This window comes from Haliotis rufescens, unplaced genomic scaffold, assembly GCF_023055435.1.
Source record: "Haliotis rufescens isolate VD_foot unplaced genomic scaffold, xgHalRufe1.0.p SCAF_30, whole genome shotgun sequence".
Taxonomy (NCBI): domain Eukaryota; kingdom Metazoa; phylum Mollusca; class Gastropoda; order Lepetellida; family Haliotidae; genus Haliotis; species Haliotis rufescens.
The window spans coordinates 3,067,828-3,092,531 of NW_025964002.1; the positions used below are offsets into that span (position 1 = coordinate 3,067,828).

General features: G+C 40.6%; 2 protein-coding genes across 4 annotated transcripts in view; one reads left to right on the plus strand and one right to left on the minus strand.

The window, feature by feature from the left end:
• Window positions 1-5,079: 5,079 nt before the first annotated feature.
• Window positions 5,080-14,849, minus strand: LOC124147287 (2-hydroxyacylsphingosine 1-beta-galactosyltransferase-like). Of its 2 annotated transcripts, none has more exons than XM_048380423.1 (5): window positions 14,782-14,849; window positions 11,060-11,939; window positions 9,940-10,159; window positions 8,710-8,929; window positions 5,080-8,245 (listed from the first exon to the last, which is right to left on the minus strand). In XM_048380423.1, exons 2-5 carry the CDS (start codon window positions 11,894-11,896, stop codon window positions 7,966-7,968), a joined length of 1,557 nt encoding a protein of 518 aa, XP_048236380.1. In that variant the 5' UTR covers window positions 11,897-11,939; window positions 14,782-14,849; the 3' UTR covers window positions 5,080-7,965. The 2 variants fall into 2 exon arrangements, with proteins under 2 accessions (XP_048236380.1, XP_046373920.2); XM_046517964.2 differs by having other exon boundaries at window positions 14,596-14,833.
• Window positions 14,850-16,711: 1,862 nt separating this feature from the next.
• LOC124147286 (cystine/glutamate transporter-like) overlaps window positions 16,712-24,704 on the plus strand; it is a 29,549-nt gene continuing 21,556 nt past the window's right edge. The window contains exon 1 of one of the 2 annotated variants that reach the window (XM_048380415.1): window positions 16,712-16,781. The gene's annotated coding sequence lies outside the window, so the exon portion shown is untranslated. Of the gene's footprint in view, window positions 16,782-19,837; window positions 19,942-24,704 lie in introns of those variants that run through there. The other variant, XM_046517963.2, reaches the window with a different exon arrangement.

A 24,704-nucleotide genomic window follows, 5' to 3' on the forward strand; every position in this document is an offset into this window, starting at 1 on the left:
TGGTCAGCTGACGCAGGTTTTGATTGATATGTCTTTATGACATCATGTCATGTCAACAACACAATATTTCTCTGTCACGCGACTCCGTCTGTGTGGGGAATCACTCTACCCTCGTGCCATCAGATAACTGTCACAGTGACAATGACGCCGAAAGCCCGGGGTCAATGTCCCACATGTTTGTGATGTGTGAAGCTCATTTCTGGTGTCCCACGCCATGTTATATTGCTGGAATATTGCTAAAAGCGGTGTAAAAGCATACTCACTCACTTCTCATCATGGCGTACGTTTTCGATCATGTCCACGTCTCAAACGGAAGTTCTCGACTGATTATCAGTTCTCTACAGACCTCTACAATCACAGAGACTTCAGCCGGCAGTACTTGCTACCATAGAAAGTATATATATAACGTAAACGAGGGAAACGCTCGTATAATCTTCACCGCTGTTTTGCTTTTTCCGCGCAAGGGAGCCTATCTGGGTTATTCTCTGGTATTTACATTTTATATTTAAATAATTCAAAATTTGTTACAAAGGTAAATGAAACGTTTCCATAATGATATATTCAATATATCATTTTCTAGGCTGGGTGGTCCGGTGTTCAGGAGCATATTTTAAAATTAATTAATTGTGATTTGTGTGTGATGTATTCAAATGAACGGTTTTGTTAACCTAGGCAAGATCATTTTTGGATTGGACTGATTGAAGGGACATCAGGTTATCGGAGGGACAAAGGCGAACCAGCACTTTCTGGGGTCCTTCAGCATCAGCAGTAGCCAAGGCACGGACTTGTTTTACACCTGTGTACATAAAAACGTTTTTCAAAATAGTCCATGTTTATAATTGAAACTATTTCATGGGCATATTGAAGCTTAATACTATCTATGCATATGGGATAGAAAGACGTAATATAGGCTACCCGCAGTCGCATCTTGAAATGGTTTTCCTGAGTGACCATTCACGATGTTTACTTTCATGACGCCCAATCCCTGTTTTGGGCTCCGCTTCACCGCCACAATGGGGTTTAGGAGACTTGTATGGATTTTTTCTTGCATCTGAGGTATTTTTGGTGAAGGTACATGCCGGGGATATTTACCGTTCACTTCATACTGATGTTAGTCAGCTGTTTTTATTTCTTTTAAAACAGTTGAACCAGAGACCTCTTCTTTAAAATTCAGAAACAGCGACAAAAAGCCTAGTATCAACTGCAACTTGTACACAACCCACAAGTACTACAACTACTACTACTACTACTACTGCTAAAACATAAACAACTACAACTACACCCACTATAACACCACTTACTACTTCTACTACTAATACTACTACCACAACACCAACGTATACAGTTACATCTATTGCTTCTACTTCTACTACTACTACTGACCCGTGAAGATACGGGGTAGAATAGGTCTTAAGCAATCCATGCTTGCCGCAAGAGACGACTACGCTTGTTGTAAGAGGCGACTAACGGGATCGGGTGATCAGGCTCGCTGACTCGGTTGATGCGTGTCATCGTATTCCAAATGCGTGGATCGATGCTCATGATATCAATCACTGGATTGTCTGGTCCAGACTCGATTGTTTACAGACCGACGTCATATAGCTGGAATAGTGCTGAGTGCGGCGTTAAACAACAAACAAAATCAACTTTGATACATCGGTCTGCAACCATCTGATAACCTTTAATAGCGATTTGGCAACACTGTTAATACTGTACCACTTCCCTTCTATCTATAAAACGTTGTCGCCAACACCTGTCTGATCCAAGGAGTCCATGTCGTATATATATACACCAGTCCACGTCGACCAGTGACAAAAGTGCCGGTTCCGGATATCTAATATATTCACCAGTGAAAAAAGTGCCAGTTCCGGATGCCTTATATATTCACCAGTGAAAAAAGTGCCGGTTCCGCATGTCTAATATATTCACCAGTGAAAAAAGTGCCGGTTCCGCATGTCTAATATATTCACCAGTGAATATATAATAACCGGATATATAATTTACATATTTATGTCATCGTGGCATGGCATACATGAGTTTATTACTTGCCCGTGAAGAGATCACCCGTTTAATAAACATACAGCTGTATTACACATTGTGTAATACCAAAACGCGTGCAGGTGTACTCTCGGAACACGTTTCACGAACAAATATTGAAAGCTCTCAACATCTCTTGGCTTATTCAAAGACATTGCGTGTGGAGTTGATAGATCACTGAGAGGAGCTTATGCACACTCGATGACCCCAGCAACCTTGTTGCTAGGGTGACGTCACATGGCATTGTTTCGCCGATGGGTCTTGCAACAAAATTCCACAAATTACGTCATCGGGTATTGTGACGTTATTGTAAAGTTTGAGGTACAAGGCCCGTTCCACAAGGCGATCGTATTGTAGCGCAACGACAGTCGTTAGTCTAAGTTAAAGTATGTGAGTTGCGATAGTCTTAGCCCTACGATAATTTTGTGAATTCTAAAGGTGGACCGTTGTATGGTATTAAATTCATACCTTTCAACTTTTGACGTGTTTGAAGTATTATTCTGTTAAACTCAATTGGACTATGCCGTGGATCGTGTAGGTGTCAGCTAGCCTATTTATACTCAACAGTATAATTCTAAAAACGTTGTAAATGGCAAGTAATAAATAAAATACTAAACTCGCTCCCGTGTAAAACCAATTTTATGAAACGAGTGAATAGTTCTGGTATCTGACGAGCGAAAGCGAGTCATATACAACAACTATTCACGAGTTTCATAAAATTGGTATTACACGGGAGCTCGTTTAGTATTCTATATTTAAGTCATAGGCGTAGGGATAAATGCTTTAGTGCTAAAAATAAATCTTTATCAATCATACGATAAAAACACAAACTGTTCTTCAACAAGATCCCGGACTCCAAAGACAGTGTTGCCCTGAGTACATTACAGTAACATGTGGCCATCGAGGTTTATATGTTGATGTCTTGCCTGAAGAACCTTTTTCATACATCAAGTATTTCTACTTTGTTACTCATAATACCAGGAAATATATAGAAATGACTTTCACGGTTCAGCGAAACAAGAAGAAACTTTAACTGGACTCAAAGTTGGAAGTGAGCAAGTCAGCCAATAATTATCTCGCTTTGGGTTCCCTTTTGTCAGAGAACAATCCGCCGGCTGTGTAGAGACGGGAACAAGAATTACATTGTCAGGTTCAAAAGCAAATGCCCTAGCACTGACCAAGACCAGTTATAGCGATGTCTTCTCCGTGTATGTCATTTAGGAATAGACGAAAACCCGAAAAGGTACCAATGCGGTATTAATACATTTTATGTCACGTAACGTAATAGCTCTGTGGTAAATTGCGGACTTGCGGTCTTTCGTCTAAAGATTATGACTCATAACGTTTATTTATTTATCATCAAATATTGTAGTCTGGAGGTAGTGGTGGTTGTTCCTGGTTACATGAAAGGCGTCCACGCTGGCTACGTTCCGTGTGTGTAGGCATTGTTACAATGAACGTATGAGTATTTGTTACATATTTGACAATCCCAACTTCGTGAAGGTAGAAGTGTACCAATCTGCCTCAAGGAAATAACCGGGTGGTTGATACGCTGGTGAACTGCATCAGGCTAAACCTTTGTGTCTGTATTTCTTACACTATTCAACATTACAACATTAATATCCTGAGTAAAACTTTCAAGAAGTTTTATGGTCAACCCGTTGAGGACAATTTCAAATTTGACGCATCAGTGACAAAAATGATGTACCATATGTTCCCGTGCTTTTTCAGGTGAACAATTGACTTGCCTTTGCTGGTGTTTGCGACGGGTGCCACCGATGGGGCAGGATACGCTCTTCTTTTCGCGAACACTTGGTATCATCACTATTTGATAGTGATTTATATTGTAAACACATTCTCGTAATATAGTCGTAAACTTACGGTCGATTCAGCTTTTGGCAGAGATTTCTATTGAATATGGAAAGGATTTTGTCGCTTATATTTCAAATTATCTCCCAAGGATTTCCAAGTTTTTAAAGATAAGACATGATGACATTATACATGTAAATATGTTCTTCAACATCTGCACTATGACAGGAAATCGTGAAAGTTGTGAAAGATAAGCCATGATGACATTATACATGTAAATATGTTCTTCAACATCTGCACTATGACAGGAAATCGGTCACTAGTCAGGTAAGGTGAAAAGGGGTGTAACGTCGCGTTCAAGACATCTTCCCGAGGCAAGAGAGTTAACTCCAGTTTCCACCCTTGCCGAACTAAGCTGTAATTCCTGGGCTCGATCGTAGCGCCATCAGTGGCTATTACGAGTTATGTCCCTTCTTTGCCTCTCCTCTGAACCAATCTCTCGTATCACTTGCATTTGCTTCAAACAAAATGGCGGCGCCCGGTCGAGACGATCTGATCGATAATCAAGATCTGTATTGTGATAAAACGGGTCTTACATCGCGAAGTGCATCAAATCACGTGAGCACCTTGATTAAAAACATGGAAAAATTTGGAAAATGTCTGTTGACACCGAGTTGGAGGTGCACATACTTTGTAAATACTGCAATCGACCGAAATCTGCATGACAGTTTACGAACCGGATTTCGATTTGGTTGCGTGATTGTGATAGGACTATATGCATAGACTCGTTAGTCCAGCCAAAATGTAACTCCATAATACCAGCCTAGTTCGGCAAGGGTGGAAACTGGACTTTTATAGTCAGTTAACTCCCTTGCCTCGAGAAGATGCGTTCAAGATTATTGCACTTATACAGCGACGTGCATGTGAACTAGATATCTGTGTGCAAACGAACTCAAAGGGACCACTAATTTTAGTTCGTAATAACCGTAGTTCGTTATAAGCATACATACAGCATTAAAACAACAAATGGCCGGGAGTGATAAATAGGTTCGTCATAAGCGTGTTCGTTATAAACGTAGTACCTGCAAAAACAGAAGCAGCCCCTTCCCCGCCACGTCTGAAACGCCCCGGCCGCAAACAAACAACTTATATTTAAGATCAAATTTGCATAGTTATGTTTTCTATGGCCTGCGCGTTTCTGTCTATAAGAAAAAAAATTCGGACATCCACTCGAAAAGTCCTTTTTTTTATTTTAAAACGTAATGTGTAATAAATTCTAAATAAAAATGAAAAAACACTTTCCAAAATCACATGACATAAAGACAAAAATACTCATTTAATGATGCGCCCTGATTATGTGTTCATTGTGTGTGTGTATACATATGATACACAGGGCCAGCACAATGATATCTTATTCAATAACTCTCATGGGACCTGACAAAGACAAACATTACAAAAAGACAAATGAACGCGATCTGTTTACCCCATATCATAGAACATAGAAAAATAAACTTCATCAGAACCAGATCCCGCACCTTGAGGTATAGCTTAATAAATAGTGGATATTTGTATGCGGAATACATCCCTTGAAGCTTCCACAAACACAATCATTATTATTATTATAATGATTATGAAATGCTGATTAAACAGGGTTGTACCGTTCTCGGTACAACCTTCCGGATTAACAAGTGTCTGGATTAACGAAACATGTGTTTAATTGAGTAGTCAATGCCCGGAAATTCCATTTTGAACCGACGGCCTTCGTCAGAAGTTTTATCTTCCGAGCATCGAATACGCAATAAAACCAGCAAATCTGAAATCACATACTCTTAAAGGACATTGTAAAACACAAAGGTTATCAGTCATTGTCTGAAGCACTCTCTGTCGACATGAACTCACATCGTCAGACAGACATGATGACGTCATGATACTCAAAGGATATTTCATGTCTCGAGTGAAATTACGTGTTCATCGAGTGACGGTGGAAAGGATATGAGAGAAACAGGTTTTCACGAGACACATGGAATATGCTATTTATTATATACATGTACTTTTTGTGTAGTAGAAAATTACTATTATTCATTTCAAATGTAAAACCTTGAAACATAAATTCTCCCTACCTAACACGCAGGGACATTTCACCACCGCTTGTAATTGCGAGTTAATAAGTAGTTCCGAGTTTGTAAAATCTTGAAAATATAAACAAACGTTATAAAAAATATTTGAGGTTACTACCATTCTTTAGCATACATTTGGATATGATTATATACAAAGTGAATTTTACAAAAATAGTTTTAAAAAGCTACGAGACCGCTGTTGGATGTAAAGGAATACACACTGGTCAAGTAACAAAAATTGTGAAATGAACAGTTTATAACGAAACATTTTCAAGAAAATAGCAAAGAGTACGAAGCGTCACTAACTCCAACAATAACTATCTGTCACTATGTTGCCTTGTCAATGTAAAACTAACGTAAAAAGTCAACAGTTTGTGTACTGGCTGGACAGATACAGGAAGACAATTTACGGGGAGGTAGCTCTTGAATGACAATTGTTCCGTCCAAGTGTTATGTTCACTGCAATGAAAATATCATTTTTCTCAGCTTAAGAAGACTCAGTCTTTCACACTGAAGTATATAATAAAATGGGTGACGTCACTTGTTTCTGTGATAACAATATTCGCCTGGGGTCCGTTCCACAAAGCGATCGGAGCGCTAAGATCATCGTAACTCCCATACTTTAGTATAGACTTACGACTGCCATAGCGCTACGACCGCTTTGTGTAACGGGGCCCAGGGTCCCGTTCCACAAAACGATCTTAGTGCTACGATCGCCGTCAGTCTATGTAAAGTTATAGATCTTACGACAGTCGAAGCGCTAAGGTTGTTTTGTACAACGAGTGAGTGTGTGAGTGAGTACGGTTTTACGCCGCTTTTAGCAATATTCCAGCAATATCACGGCGGGGGACACCAAAAATGGGCTTCACACATTGTATCCATGTCGGGAATCGAACCCGCGTCTTCGGCGTGACGAGCGAACGCTTTAACCACTAGGCTACCCGACCGCCCTGTTTTGTACAACGACGAAGTTATAGAAGTTACGATCGCCTTAGCGCTAAGATCGGTTTGTGGAACGGGGCCCTGGGTGCTATACGATCGTCGTAAGTCTATGTTAAGTATAGAAGTTACGATCGCCTTAGCGCTAAGATCGTTTTGTGGAACGGGGCCCTGGTTGTTTGTTGTTGTCGCCGCGGTGGGAAATATGCCAGCCAGATACAACGCCGGTTTGTAAATAATCGAATCTGGATCAGACAATCCAGCAACTAACATCATGAGCATTACAGAGCATGGACTCAATTCGGATCCGAAGACATATACGTCCAGTCACAACCAAATCGAAGTTCTTCTGATAAATATCGATCACACCTAATATTTCATTTACGTAGTATATCAATGTCGACAAGCCGAATGGCACATTCTTCAAGTTTGGGATTGAAGAAAGAAAATGGTGATTATCAAGAAAATTATTTATGCGCTGTGAATAGTTCAGATTTCCGAGCTTCGAATCCCATTAAATCACTGTGAATACACAATGCCTTTTAGAAAGTGGTCAAATGTAACAAATGATATATTTGGGATAACATTTTCTCGGTAAAGTACAGTTTTTGTACCCGGAGTCCCATGCATCCGGGATGGAAACACACTGCCAGAGTGAGGCACCTAATCGCCAGCACACAAAGTCAACGATCTAACCCACTCAGCCACTGAGGCTTCCATAAAAATGAAAGTCCGACAACTGGTAGTCTAGATCACGTACTTTGTGTACCCCTCTGACATGTGTAAATTGGCACGGCTCCAATGGCCGAAAGCTATGAACACACAAAATGAATGCATTTTAGAAAGTGGTCAAATGTAACAAATGTAACACTTTCTTAGTACAAACTACCGGTACTGTACATTTGGGGGTTGAGGTCTTCAACTGATCATATTGCAGCACACACTCCTATTCGTTTCACAGTGCTACAGATTATTGTCCCCTTGAGGTTATCATGGCGATGCCGGGTTTCCATACTAACACTGTTTCGTTAAGTACGCAACAATAAATCTTCCTTCCTAAATTCTATTCTAATTTTGATTTACTACTTTTCGTTTTACAACAGCGTCGAAGGCAACAGCAACACAGACATTTCAGTATCCACAGGAACAGAACGACGACACCAACAACACACGCAGCAACATCAAGGAGGAAATACTGGATGACGTTCAGCTCCCGGGACGCCGGACGCAGATGCTGCCCGCCGTGGTCGATGATGTGGTTGATCCAGTGGACAGCTCTCCTCATTGGATGTTGGTCACGTGATTTCATGATGGCCGACATCTTTTTCGAAGTTTCATAAAATCTGAAATATCAGTTAAAAGATATGTGACTACGTGATAAAGGTCGCTAGGGATTGTGAGGTGACTTTATTATGGCCGACATCTTTTTCAAAGTTTCATATAATCTGACATATCAGTTAAAATGTATGTGACTACATGATAAGGATCGCTAATGATTTTGAGGTACGACGGTACTTATTATCTTTAATATAATTTCAGAGAAAGAAGAGGCAGCTTATTGGATCATGTGGTTGGTAGTGTGTCATCGTACCCCGCCGGCAGGTCCCTATGCTCATTATATCCATCACTGGGTTGTCTGATCCAGTATTACTGTATTTACAGGCCGCCATCACATAACTGGAATATTTCGAGTTATACAAAACGCGCGCAAACACACACACACACACACACACACACACACACACACACACACACACACACACACACACACACACACACACACACACACACACACACACACACTTACCTCCCATCGCCAAGCACCTGCTGTACAGAGGACAAAAGGTTTGATTTTGTGATATTCGTGACATCAATTTTCACACCCATGCCCTTAGCAACGATCCTAGCAACGACGTCGAACTGGTCGCCGAATATCGGAATGTTCACCATGGGAACACCGTTGTATATTGCCTCCATAACTCCGCTGATGCCACCATGGTTCAAGAACAAGCGGACTTTAGGGTGACCTGACAGGAAACGGCATAAACGTATAACATGATGCTTAGAACTAATTCAGGTGTTCAAATACAATAAGAGGTTAAATAACCTCACTTGAGGTTCTCCATATAACACTTTATATAAGATAGCTGAGCAATAAATCGCAAAGAACAATGAAGAACGAAGTGTGGTTTATTTCACGATAAAACATTGTTCTATCGTGACGTTATTTCTGGAGATTCGAACATGCGTTCGCAACTTAATGACGTTGTATATTGGACGACGTTTTTTTTTGAGAGGCGAGTAGTGAGTTGCTGGGCAAAGCAGATAATGCGATGGGCGAATGATTGCTTCCCAAAGCGGGATAGATATGACAGGGAGAAAAGGTACAGCTAATGGACGAGATGATTGTGAGGATATGCGGGAAGTATCCATCTGCGCATAAAATGGATTTGTCCGACATTGCCGAGGTCGGATTCTATTGATGGAGTCATCATTATATAAATACGGGCAACTATATTTAAAGCTTGTACATTTTAACATCATCCTCAAAGAGGCTGTAAATAATGTCCATATCTCATATAAGTAATAAACGACTCGTGGTCGGACAATAAAACACTGCAGGGAGAATAAGCCATGAGGGGCTTCTCCCTGCAGTGTTTTATTCTGAGATAAACAACTCCCACTCGTTTATTTCTCAAATAACCAACATCCTTTGGAACTTGTCGTGCGGATGACCAGACGTAAGGGGCAAAACCCAGAACATGAAAGCTCTTAATCGAAAACTATGATCATATCCACTGTTACCATTTTCACATCTACAGAAGGAAAAGAGAAATACATACATACGACTTCTTTAACGATACCGTGGGGAATCCGGGGACGAATTGGCCCTGTGAACTGCGAGGGGAAGAGAGGTGTTCTAGGTGCCCCTTCATCATATGGGATTGGGGTCATTCACTCTCTCTAGACAAGCCTTTGCCTTAACTTGGCTGTACCCAAAGCGTGAGGTTAGGTGTTGCCTCGTGTTAGAACTTACCAAGTAGATCATTCTGTGGTATCTTCTTCATGATCCTCACGTTGTCCGACACTGTGGGGAAATTGTTCCCCCCGTAACGCCAGATAACGCGCTGTGGTATAGACTTAAAGGCGTCAACAAAGGCCTGAGCAGTTGCTGCTTCTAGATCCTTGACGGTGGTGCCGAGGCTGAAGACGATGACGCCAGCGTCTCCAGATCCTGCGACGAAACTCTCCAGATCCTAGCAGAAGGCAGGAAAACACACGTCATGACAGAGCTAGAATAGTGTCATCCTCGGTTATCCAGGGTATTATGATAACAATAACTGCCCTGGACCTATTCGTCGTCATAACTACGTTTCGAAACCGAATCCATTTCTCGTATCAATGACTAAGCACAGAAAGTCTCTAGCCCATGCGAGTTATTTGATTGGGTGGCTATTTTTAGAATCGTGCCATTCTAATCGGTATTAGAACTAAAGAAGGCCACGGCAAGGAATGAGTGTGGGTTATTTATCGTAAAAGAATGGGGATGTAATATACTGGATATTCGAGGATGGAATTAGAGATATTTATTACCGGTATCTGTTCGATTATTAACACTATTGCCTATTGACGCCAATTTGTTTGTGTCGTGGTGTGGTATTGAGCAGTAAATTTGCCCCGGGCATGGACGACCATGACCTTCCCTTCAGTCGTGGTCAGGCTTGCTGTCTTGGTTGATGTATGTAATCATATCCCAACTATGTAGATCGATGCTCATGACGATTATTTAAAGACTTCCGTAACATAGGTGTAATATTGCAGAGTGCGGCGTTAAAGTATGTTTTTTTTATGGTCTTGAAGACTAAAACATTTATAAACAGGCCCACCATGTTATAATAAATTATACCCGTGAGGACCCGGGTTAGAATTGGTCATCAGCAACCCATGCTTGTCGTAAGAGGCGATTAAAGGGATCAGGTGGTCAGGCTCGCTGACTTGGTTGATGCATGTCATCGTATCCCAATTGCGTGGATCGATGCTCATGATATCAATCACTGAATTGTGTGGTCAGGACTCGATTATTTACAGACCGCCGTCATATAGCAGAAATATTGCTGAGTACGGCGTAAAACAACAAACAAACATAATATAATTACCTTCGGCAGAGGCTTTGGATCCTTCGTGGTTAAACCGCCCACATACACAACGTTAGGGGTGAGAGGTCGCGGGAACTCCAGGGTGAAGTCAGTATTTGCCAACCACAACTCCGCGTCCGCCATGACGTCTTCATACGACAGATGCTGCACATCAGGTAAATAGGTCTTGACGTAACCATTCATGTTGGAAAAGTAGTACTTAAGTGCGAGCTGAGTGATGAAGTACATCCCAGTATTGGTCAACCGGTCCAGGAAGGACATCCTATCCGTTATCTGTAAAGGTGTGAAACCAACAGGTACATACGCCAACGGGGACGGTGTCTGTGACAGCCGGCCATGTTGAACGGCGTCAAATGCTCCGCATGCGAATACAATTAATGGGATATTTAGGGACTTTATCAAATGCATACCGTGAACAATAAAACCATCCACCACTGCCAGGTCGAATTTCTCTTTTGCTGCCGTGGCACGAAATCTGGGTACAGATTCGAAAAATTCACTGATCATTTTTTCAACAGCCGCTTGTCCGCGGGCCATCTTATCACTTTCATACTGACTCTTTCCTGCCAGAGTGTCCGCAAAAAAATCTTCCATCGCCTTTTCATAATCGGAATCGTCACTACCGTACGTCCACAGATCGAAATGGTCTGCTTTTTTCACCCATTGGCCTTTTGATGCAATAAATGTAATCTTGTGACCTTCTTTGCTCAGCTCTTGAGCAATGTGAGACATGACCCCAAAATGGCTGAAGGGGCCAGGGAACATGACAATGTTAGCTCCGTGCAGGCAGATCGGAGACAGGAGGATGAGGATGAGGCTAGTGCTAGTTTGCTGCATAGCGACAGTCGATGTTCAGGGCGTATGATGCAGGTTCTTCTGACTGAAAAAAAGTACATATCTATGTGGCGCCGTTTTAATATTTATTCCCTATTTTCTTATATTAATAATTCATTTATTGATATCACAAATCCGATTTTAGATATCAATGAATGGTTTTATTGATATTATAGATTGTATTTTAGATGCCAATATAACCTATGTAGATATTACAAAATCATTTATATTTTTTTCTCTAAAATTCACAACAGTTTTATCAAATAAAAAATCGAATAATTATTGATATCTCAAATTCGATTATTAGACATCTAAAAATGTATTTATCGATAACTAAATTGGATTGATATTGAAAAAAATAGTTAAAACGTTTGGATGTCACAAATCATTTTTATGATTTCCAAGTTTCGTATTTTATATATTCACAATTCTCTTATGTTATCAATAATTATTCCAGAATATAAATTAGAAGTTGTCATATCAAACATCAACTTTGTGATATCAATAAATGAATAATTGATATCGTAGAATCAGGAATAAATAGTAGAACGGCGCCTCGTACATTTCGTTTCATCACGGTTAAAAGTATATGTAAATACGTATGTTGCATTTTGGATTGTATAAAAATACATGTGTGCCTATAGATAAAAAATCAATGTTAATTGGTGAAATGCTTCAATAATATTAAAATATTAAATCTTCCACTTGAGTGTAATAACACTTCTACTTTCAAATCTCTTTGCCACAATGGTTTTCAGTAAGAGGCGACTAACGGGATGATGGATGCATGTGATCGTATAACAGTTGCCTAGATCGATATGGTCTTGACGTCAATCATAGGATTTTCCGTTCCAGGCTCGATTCTTTATAGACCGCTTGGGAAACGCCACACGCAATGTATTCAATGTATTTCCCGGGTCAATGGGTCAATGTGCGCTCGATTTTCATTCTCAGCTCCATGTGGAGTATACAAACCAAGCTGCAATGTGAGCCTAGCGATTACCACCCATATTACCCTCTTATCCTATTTACTGCTTGGTGAAGAGAATAATCTGACAAACTTGATATTCTCATAAGTGGCATATACAGCTGAAATTACCAAATCACAAACATAACTAGGAGACATTTTCACGCCATCTCACAACGAGGAAACATTAGACACGCAGATGAGGTCAGGTGAAATGGGGTTTAGCGTAGCGTCCAAGATTACTGCACTGATATAGCTACGTACAGGTGTGTGTGTGTGTGTGTGTGTGTGTGTGTGTGTGTGTTGTACTAGTCCGGACTAATGCCGGTTTAAAAGTGCTAGCCCACTGAGATACCATGCCGCAGTTTAACATGAATACCCCACTCAAACACAGTGTACTGACTCCCAGCCGATAAGTCCTTGTTCTAAACCCTTAATGCCGACAATAAAGTACCATTACGTCCTTTGGTATGACGCGGCCGGGGATCGAACCGCGGACCTTTCGCTCTCCGGGCGGACGCTCTACCACTTGACCAAGGAGGCGGGTCCTAAACACGGGCGTCGCTTATAGTACCCTTGTTGGGAATCGATCCATGCGTTGAGATGTGAGATTGTTTTCGATTAACCTTAGCAAATAGTTAATTGCCACGTGCAAACGTTCACGTTATAATTAGTCAAGCTGGTATTGGAGTAAATGCAAAATGGTCCTGGTCAGAAAAAAAAAGACTTAGAAAAATATAGGAAATACTTGGCGGCAATTGGACGAACAATTTATTGCGGCATCATACAATGTTTGACAGGCCAGAGACGGGAACTCTATATATAAACCATATGACTTCAAGGGGAAAATGTCCCAGTCTTAATGTGGTCAATAAATGTTTCGTTCAGGTTTGTAAAATATCGCATCTTGCTTTGAGATTTGCTTGTAAGGCTGGTTGGTTGGTTAATATGTTGTTTAACGCCGCACCCAGTAATATTCCAGCTATATGACGGCGGTCTGTAAATAAACGAGTCTGGACCAGACCATCCAGTGATTGACATCATGAGCATCGATCTACGTAATTGGGATACGATGACATGCATCAACCAAGTCAGCGAACCTGACCACCCGATCCCGTTAGCCGCCTCTTACGACAAGCATGAGTTGCTGAAGACCTATTCTACCCCGGATCTTCACGGGTCGATTTGCTTATAAGAGAACGTCACATCGCGAAATACATATTTTACTGTAAACAATACGGACATTACATCTTCCACGTATTTGATATACACATACGCATCGATTCGCAAGCTTCCACAATCGAATGTTTACAAGAGCATTCGTCACCACTCGCACCTTTCCGTGACCTGCATTCGGTAAGTCCCGGAATGACACGAGTTGGCCATGAATGGAAGATAATGATGACATAGATAGATATATATGTGCGTCACAGCGTCCGGGTTTGTTGTCCATTCATAAAAAAAGGGGCAATAAAACTAAATCACGTCTATAATCAGATATATAAGATATACTACATGATGTAGTGTCCAACCGATATTGAGTGACCCTGGGTCGATATGTACCCTGACCTGCGACATAAACACTACAGCAACCCGTTAGACAACGCTCAACATCCGCCTATCGCAGATTGTTTTTCTCACAATAGATCAATTATTTCCGAGAATGGCTACAGGTTATATATGTAGGAGTGGTTGTATTAACACAAACAGCATGTGTTGTTTTACGAGCGATTACCTTTCACGCAGCTCACACTTTACTTCCGCGTTGTGCCCGATCGAGCTTCCTCAGTCAGTGCACACTAGAGCGGGTCACCTCAGTAGGTTTATATATACAAGCCGCGGAACTGTACGTCTAAACAAAGTAAGAGAATCTTAACTGTATTCTTGGAGTCACTGCACACTATATATCTATGACACGTACACACTTGCCCTTTGCTCACGCCGGACCTACACTTATGATTTCCTTATAAGGCAGTCGGGTGGTCGGAGTCATATATGTTTACTTTCCGAACACGTGGAGCCTCGATCCATACCAACCTGCACATGTCGTGTCATAATATTTTATCCGGTTGGTGTTATTTTTATTAATTTATATCACTTTGAGTTATAATTTAACAAAACTGATATAGTGTTTGGTCAGCAACATATGTGAGGGTTTAATTCACCCGGATATGGGCGGTGGGGTAGCCTTATTGTTAAAGCGTTTGCTCGTCATATAGAAGGCCCGGGTGTTTTTCCTACATGGGAACAATGTGTAAGCCAATATCTGGCTCTGATATTGCTGGAATAGTGCGAACAGCGGCTTGAAACCGTACTCAATCACTCCATCGACCATAACTGGAATTAGTTGAAAGATGACGACGGTCTGTGAATAATCGTGTCTGGACCAGACAATCCAGCGATTGACATCATGAGCATCGATCCACGCAATAGGGATACGATGACATGCATCAACCAAGTCAGCGAGCCTGACCACTCTATCCCGTCAGTCGCCTTTTACGGCAAGCATGGGTTGCTGAAGACCTATTCTACCCCGGATCTTCACGGTGAGGTGAGGTGAAATGGGGTTTAACGTCGCGTCGAAGATTATTGCACTTATATGGCGACGTGCATGCACGTGTATGTGTTTGTGTGTGGCTGCTTGTACTAGTCCGGACTGATGCCGATTAATAGTGCTAGACCACTGAGATACCATGCCGCAGTTAAACATGAATACCCCACTCAGACACAGTATACTGACTCCGAGCCGACCAGTCCTTGTTTTAGCCCCTTAATGCCGAGCGCCAGACATGGTAACAACAAATATCACCTTTTAACGTCTATTACTATGACGGGCTGGGAATCGAACCCTTGACCTTCCGCTCTCCGGGCGGATGCTCAACCACTAGACCACGGAGGCGGTCGACAAGCAAATGACACATGAGAGAGGGAGTGTTATACTAAAAATCAAATAATTAAATTAGTTTGAACTAAACTACTGGATACATCGGTCATACCATATTAGCAAAACACTTTCTGTAATGGTTAAATGCTCTGTAATAACGACCAATTTGGTTGTGATTTTGATGTCAGCCGGTTCAGACTAATTGATTGATACCATAGTGAAATGGATTTAATTCAGCTTATATTCATTAATTAAGTTCTGAATTGTGCATGTCTGTGGACATGTGTTCCACGTGGCTGCCAATGATGTAGGACAATGGATTTCTCCGGACATATGGTGCAGCAGTAATTAAAATGTATGGCATATGTATGTAATGGTTATCGTTCAATAACCACCAATAATTAACCATCAAATAGCTAATTCATTTCCACTGATTTACCCACATGAACTAGAAATAAAGGAGACCAGTGAGACCGCCTCATCTGTTTCATATTTAGATCTATGCATAAAGATTCATTCAGAGTGGCAAAACACTCTCTACGTGACGGTATGTGTATGACGTCTTCAACGTTCCAATTGTCAACTTCCCTTTGTGTCGAACATCCGTCCAGGCCAGCCACACACACACACACACACAAACACATATAATATCTAAATATTAATAATTGAACAAATTGAACGATATCATGTTTTTCATAACCACCATGCAGCCACCTCATACACCCCACCCGACCACACCCACCCTCCTAACTCTCATTAGTTTAGAGGTATAGATGCTTGATAAGCAGCAGATTAACATTGACGACAACGGGTAATAGATGACAAGTAGCATACACATACACTTGTTATCTATTACCTGTTGTCAGTTATAATCTGACATCCGGTTTTCCAAGAACGCATATAATGGTTTATTCAGGGTGTGCATCGATCCGTTATATTGTTGGGGGGGGGGGCATTGCGTGAGCCGGAATGAATAGGAAGTTCGTTCAGTCAGATCCTCTCGGGGAAATAGATGGCTGGAGCCTAAATCTTAACAGGTAAGTCACAAGTCATTGTTAGATTGTAGGAACGGCGAGGAATGACCCCTTTGAATATTTCTTTGTAGTTAAGGGCAGGTTAGCGGTATATCCTCCATTCAAACGTGTGGTAAGTGGGTGGAAAATCACGACCAGTTTCATGTTTAATATAACCCAGATCTCATGGCGAAAAGGGAAACGTGTGATTGTGTGTGTGAGAGAGTGTGTGTGTGTGCGTGTGATCGTGTGTGTGAGAGAGAGTGAGTGTGTGTGTGTGAGAGAGAGATTGTGTGTGTGTGTGTGTGTGTGTGAAAGAGTGTGTGTGTTTGCGTGTGTGGGAGAGAGTGTGTTTGTGCGTGATTGTGTGTGTGAGAGAGTGAGTGTGTGTGTGCGTTTGTGAGAGATTGTGTGTGAGAGAGAGATTGTGTGATTGTGTGTGTGTAAGAGAGAGAGAGTGTGTGTGTGTGAGAGAGAGATTGTGTGTGTGCGTGTGATTGTGTGTGTGAGAGTGTGTGTGTGTGTGCGTGTGATCGTGTGTGTGAGAGAGAGTGTGTGTGCGTGTGATTGTGTGTATGAGAGAGTGTGTGTGTGTGAGAGAGAGATTGTGTGTGAGAGAGAGTGTGTGTGAGAGAGAGAGAGTGTGTGTGTGTGAGAGAGAGAGAGTATGTGTGCGTGTGAGAGAGAGAGAGTGTGTGTGAGAGAGAGAGAGTGTGTGTGTGGGTGAGAGAGAGAGAGAGAGTGTGTGTGTGCATGTGTGTGCAATCGGGATACTATGAAAGGAAACAATAACAAAGGCAACAGCTAGTCTCGGAGAATTGTCAGAGATCAGTGCCCCTTTGTGCGTACGAAGCCACCGAGATGTCAGTAATTTCACAATTCAAGTATTTATAGGTGTCATATTTACGTCAGTGTTAATTTGATTCAAAGCCAGTGAGACCATTTTATTACTGCTCGAAAGGCATGTTTTCACATTTATATAGTTCTCAGACAATTAATATCCTGATATCTTCCCTAACCACCATTTATTAAACCAAAATCGTATTCATAACTGTAAATATAAAGGTAATATGATTTGGGGATACGCTTATAGAGAATCTATGGATACAACTTGGTTTAAGTAGCTATTGTTTTACAAATGATGTTTTCCTGGTGTAGACTTGTTTGCTATATATATACTGTTGATAAGAGTTGCACCCGACTTGCCTAAAATCCCACTCGCCTAAAAAAATCTGACCCGACTCGCCTAAAAAATATATTTAACATTTAGGTACATTATGTGTATAAAATGCATTACTATGTATTTCTGATAGTTACATACTTATTCTAAAATACAAAAACCCACCGTAGTTCGCCCAAAGAAAATTTAAGCGAGTCGGGTCAAAGTCTTTTTAGGCGAGTCGGATTTTAGGCGAGTCGGGTGTATCCCGTTGATAACACAGGCTGGGCATGGCATGTTCATGTGGTTTTTTTTTATGAAATCACGCATTTTCTGAAGTCAGTATGGCAAATTAAACCATTTTAACACTTACAGGAGTCTTTTATCTGTTGAAAACCGATTTTTTTCAGATTTGGTAAAAACATAACTTTGCATTAAATCTTATTCAATGTCACAGGAACTTTTGTTGTTCAGTATATATAGCCCAAGACTTGGGGTATAACTTGAGAATCTCGATCACCCCGGTGTCTTTCAATTTGATATCAAATATTTCAACACGATTGCGAGTCGATAAAAGTCAAGGACCCTGAGGCTTGCTGGGTGTTGATACATACTCACCGACAAAAGAAACGCGAATACCATATATGTTGGTTAATGGCTGAACAATTATTCAGATTCAAGAGATATTAAATTGGTTCGATGCCCAAACAAACATACTGCATGGTACTATGTTGTGTGAACCGACTCCCATGAATGCATCAAATGTGACGTCATAGATCCATGACTCAAGATGCACCACTTGTCTTGCGGAGGATTAGCGTGTATAGTTTTGAAATCACGTGCAGCAAATCGCGATAAGAATACATAGAGAGACTCTGTGGTAACACTTGACTGATTGTTAGTTTGTCATTAATTGCTACACATTGGAAACATTTCTTCTCAATGTACACAATTCTCTGTGTTGATATAGTTCGCGTTTCTTTTGGCGTTGAGTATATTGGGTGTATAAAGACCACCCGTGAAGATCCAGGTTAGGATATATCTTCCGCAAGCCATGCTTGTTGAAAGAGGCGACTAACAGGATCGGGTGTACAGGCTCGCTGACTACGTTGATGCATGTCATCGTACGGTACCCCAATGACTGTGTGATCAAGACTTGAATGATTACAGACCGCCTCATATAGCTGGAATATTGCCAAGTGCGGCGTTACCCAACAAAGAAAGACAGAGAGATATCAAAAGACACCTGGGTGAGTTTCTATATATCAACCCAAATCCTAATTAATTTAAGCTACCCCCCCCCCCCCCCCCCCCCTTTCTCTCTCTCTCTCAGACATGAGACAGCAGTGAAACAACGCCCTAATCAAATGACGATATCTGCAGTGAGTTTAAGTACATGCTGATAAACAGAAACGGGATATTAAAGTATGTACATTTGAAAGGAGAGCATGACGTTATGCCACTTTTATCAACATGTTGATATATTTTATATCAAAGGACACGAGGGTGAGATTTTATTTATCATCCAATATCATTCTTAAATCGAAATACGCGAAAAAAATCAGTAATTTATAAAAACAATATCTACCATGTAGATATCGCTTGATTTCACCGAAACCTTATCTCTTGTTGGAACCAGTTTTGGATGATAAATGTTCTTTTTTACATTCCTTCTATCATTCTAGCTGACAGTAAATTGTCTGCTCTATAGACCTCATTACAATCTACATGTATGATGTAAAGTATATTATAAGAAGCATTAATATAGGCCTTTTTGGCCTGTTTGCTAATCCTTTTTTCCATTTTGTAACGCTATGTAGTGTAAAATCTGAACATTAATGGAAATAAAATACTGTTTAAATCAAATTGACGCATATTCTGACGCGTAGCATCCAAGGGGGGTAACTCTAATCCGGGCAAGTTCACCGAGAAGTGATAAACAAGCTGTTGACAGCGGGGCGACAGAACTTGCGGTTGTGCCCGAGGGAAGCATGTAACTTATGCTCCGAGGCGGGGATGGTGACAGTAAGTGATTAACAATACATTATGTTATACAGAAGCATGCTATAACCACTCAGTAACACCATGTACACATGATCCCTATCAATACATTTCAGTTATTTTTCAACCGATGACCGTTTGATCGTACATTGTGTATCTCTTCTACATCTACATCGTCATGGATGACGGCGATCAGCGGGTGATGTTGGAATTGAAATGAAAAGTTATTACTTTAAGTGTCTCATTCTAGCCCTACAGGTAGATCTAGCCGGTACAGGGTGTCTTTTGCAGCGTCATTTGTCTTATTGATAAGTCGAGGAAGAAAAATATAGCCAGATAAGTTAACTCCGGCTCTTCCGTGTGATACCACTAAATAAGGACCCATTTATTATAAGTAGATTCGTCGAATTTCTTAACGGTTAGTTTAATCAAACTTCCGCCTTTATCCCCTCTCAAGGATTGAGCGCCAGTGCATCATATAGGCTATAACTTTTGGAGGGGGGAAGCGGGGAGATGTCGCCCCACTTGTAATGTTACCCTATTCTCTGCATTAAATTTGACAAGGCCGTTTGACTTTCAAACCGTATTTTAGACACCAGTTCATGACTAACCTACATATAAAAATTAAAAAACTATAATATGTTATAAATTTACAGGGGGCTATTATAAGAATATTATTTTGGTGAAAAAACCAGAGTTGAAACATAAACTTCATGGTTTATGCTGACAGCCTGAAATGTTTATGTATGACAGAAATATAGTGTTTTTTCAAGAATTTAATTGCCCATAATTAAGGGTGCATAGAACACACGGGTGCGTTCTGTACGCGAATAAATAAGTCTTGTGTACATCGGTCAATCGGAAGGGGTGCTTATTGGGATTGTTCACTGGCCAATATGTTTGCAAATGTCGCCGTGGGCGCTTATTAGAGCGGGGCGCTTATTACATCGAATACGGTATGTCTTCCAAAACAATTTTGTATTAATAATATGGAAACACAAGAGGGTAATAAACTCTTGATGATATTACTTTTTTGAGCTGTGTATAGAGTGTTTGGGTGGGTTTGTTTTACTGTGCTACTTGTCTACCTCGATACTCAGTGAAAACATATAGAGTGATGTGCATGACATCAATCACTGGATTGTCTGGCCCAGACTCAATTCTTTATAGACTGCCATTATATAGCTGGAATATTGCTGAGTTTGGCGTTAAACAACAAACAAACAAACAAACAAACACTAATATACAAACAGCCTCAACAGACCAAATACACAATGAACTATTCAAACACTGTATTGCATTAATAAGTTCATGTTGTTATGGCCCATAGTTGAAAGTTAGAACCTTTTGTTCTCGGAGTTAAGTAAGTTAAATATATCTTTATGAATATTCAGAAGGCTCCCGATACAACAGCAGCTGATATATTATTACCATAGCCAGCAGCACAGATTCATGTGTGGGTCAGCGGCTTGTAATTAACACTAGAGAATAGCTGGTTGGCCACTGAAGCTTAACTTTGTGGTGCTGGATACTGCATACCGAGGGGTATCCTATTCGATACCTGGCATCTTGTCAGTGATTTGACTGGAAGACTTTGGGTAAGTGGAGTGAACCAACAGACAGCGGCTAGGCAGGTTGGCTCTCTGACGCCTCCGAGATGCTGCCTGGCCATGTCTGTCCTGTTATTATTATCATGATTATTTTGCTGCTGTAATCGTTATATCACAAATATTTCAGTGTTGTGGGCCTGCTGATGGACTCCTGTGTTTGAAGATACAGATATCCCAAACAATTCAGCCCGGGGTGTTTGCATATCAAACTGATAAATGCAGGGGTTAAAAATGAAAAATGGAATAGAAAAACGAGTTGACTGTAAACACCTAGAGTCGGGGGAAACACCAGAAAGTATTCCGCCAAAAGTTCACACTATCAATTTCACAACAAAAAATTCACATCGTGTGAACTTTTCTATTTGTTCAGAGGTGTGTGAACTGCAAATATCACATCAGGTGACTACCCATTCTTCCAATCAGCATAAAAGAAACTGTTTATTCTTTAAAGTATGAAATTATTATATGATAAAAACAAAAAGGTGATATCATTACATATCAAACTGTGAAGAGAATGTCCTCCATTTTTTAGGTCTATAAATTCATGCAACAAGTAGCGTTAGACATTGGCACTAGTCCTATAGTCCTTGCCACACTGCCCAATAGTTAAGGTATTAGCAGGACTAGTTTGTTTGTTTGTTGTTTAACGCTACACTCAGCAATATTCTAGTTATTTGATGGCTGTCTGTAAATAATCGGGTCTGGACCAGACAATCCAGTGATTGACATCATGCACATCGATCCAAGCAATTGGAATCGATGACATTCATCACCAAGTCAGTGAGCCTGACCACCCGATCCCGTTTGTCACCTCTTACGACAAACATTGTCGCCTTTTACAGCTAGCATATGTTGAGCACTGAAGACCTATTCTATCCCGGATCTTCACAGGTCTTATCGGACCAGTAGAAATTTGCCCTTTATAAGGGTTTTGCTGTATGTTATCATTATCAGGACTAGTGGACTAAAGCTGAACGAGGATCCAGTGTACCTTCTGGTTAGGTGTATAGCCCATTGTACAATGCAATAATACAAGACATCGGTTGTGTACCTGTATTTCAGTGTAGGTCTTTCAGTACTTTGTTATTTACTCATCCAGTGAAGTCCTCAAATACAGGAACTTTACTGAAGTAAATGATATACAAAAGCATGGTTTCCTGATGAGGACAAGTAGACGTTGTACACATTAAAGGGCAAGTAAAGGGGAAAAAATGATCCATTTTGTCATTTCTGAGAGAAAACAATTCATAATATTGGAAGCAAGTATTTAAATGTCCCAATGAAAGTGATGACATCATGCTCCATAATCGGCTTCCAAAAGGGGGGCATGGCCTGAAGCTACCAGCACAGCTGTTTTCATTGGCAATAATTTACGATCTATATTTGTACACGCAAATGATTCCTCCTAAAGTGAAAAATGAACAGAAATTCTAAATATACTACTCAAAAGAAGTTAAGGATCATCCGATTCTTTCATATTGGTAATGTTAATCTGTCATAGCATGAGAGATTAACTATTGTAATATGGGTGATCCTTAACTTCTTTTGAGTAGTATATTTATGTGGGTTCTCCAGCAGACAATAAACAGAAATACCAATGTAATTTTTAAAAATGTTATTGTAATATTTTTTTAATATTCGCAGTGGAATAAATAATGTTCGTTTACCGGTAATTACCAGTTTTTACTGGTTAAATTAGGCTTGGACCGGTAATTCATGTGACTGCTAGTCCCTGTGGACCGGCAAATAAAGTTCCTTATAAATCTTTGTTGTTGACCAAAACATCGACAGTCAGCTTGTCTGTTACCATCAGGGTTTTCCCTTGTCTATTTTTATCATTTCACTTTGCTACAAGGTTAAGTATATATTAGTTTAAAAAAAAATTCAAAGAAAGAGAGAAACTTGTGAATGAACTTTGTGTGAATGACGTGTAGATCTACCTAAGTTACTTTGGAGATTACGTCATCGCAATGAGCAAATGTTGAAAGAATAAAAAACAGGTAATTTTCATAAGTTTTTGTATTTGATGAAATTTGGGACTGACAAAAATTAGTGAGGACTGGTAATTATTAGAGTTGCCAGTCAACCGGGACTGGCAGTTTCAAACGCCAGCGGGAACACTGCAGGCAGACTGCTATCAACACAGATGCTTCAGCTTATGTTGTAGTAATTCAACATGGAGAGTGGAGACTCAGGGTAAGACATGGTCCCCAGCAACCTGTTTGTTTGTTTGTTTGTTGTTTAACGCCACACAGTAATATTTTCAGCTATTTGACGGCAGTCTGTAAATAATCAAATCTGGACCAGACAATCCAGTGATTGATATGAGCATCAATTCACGCTATTGGACATGCGCCTGACCACCCGATCCCGGCAGTCGCCACTTACGACAAGCATAGTTGCCTCTTTCCGGCAAGCATGGGTTGCTGAACACCTATTGTACCCCGAATCTTCACGGGTCTCCCCCAGAGATCACATCAGGTGATCAGGTACGGTGGCTCGGCTGATGAATGTCATCATACGTCACCGGCTTGGATCGTTGTGCATAATATCCATCGCAGGATAGTCTGAATCAGAATCAATTATTTACAGGCTGCCATCATGTAGCTTGAATATTTCTTAGTACACCGTTAAATAACAAACCCACATATGTTACCAGGAGCAAGTCAATCAATTTAAACAACAGCTTCTATCTAACAGCAGATCCACTTTGCAAGGGGACCTGTGCCAGTATGACATTAAGCAGCACGCTACTTCTGAATTCCATAATGCATGTTTTTTTAGGCAATCTGCTGCTATGCAGCATGGTGTGTTATATATTACATTGACTGCCATTCAAGGCTGTTTCTTGACAAATGCAATTATACCTGGTGATTGCCAAAATATATTTCCTTTCATATGTTATTACAACAGATGCACAGCTTAAAGGGGCACTGATCTAAAGCAATTCCCCGGGACTGGCTGTTGCCTTTGTTTTTGTTTTTTTCCTGTGAGTACCCGGATGATACAGTAGAAATCTAGACTAGTTCGCTACCTGTGCTGCGCAATTCGTAAACGCATTTGTCACTTTTATTGATAGTATAACGGCGTATGGTCACATTGATCAATAAAATGAAATACAGTTTTGGAAATAATAAGGAATGTAGGTATCTTTGTGGGTAGCATCGGTAATGGTGA

Bases quoted from the DNA above. Each gene is read 5' to 3' on its own strand.
- LOC124147287 (XM_048380423.1), bottom strand. From the start codon at position 11,896: ATGCAGCAAACTAGCACTAGCCTCATCCTCATCCTCCTGTCTCCGATC. The intron at 8,930-9,939 runs GTAAGTTCTAAC...GTTTCCTGTCAG, and splicing joins ACCACAGAATGATCTACTTG to GTCACCCTAAAGTCCGCTTG. The intron at 8,246-8,709 runs GTAAGTGTGTGT...CTGATATTTCAG, and splicing joins CAGGTGCTTGGCGATGGGAG to ATTTTATGAAACTTCGAAAA.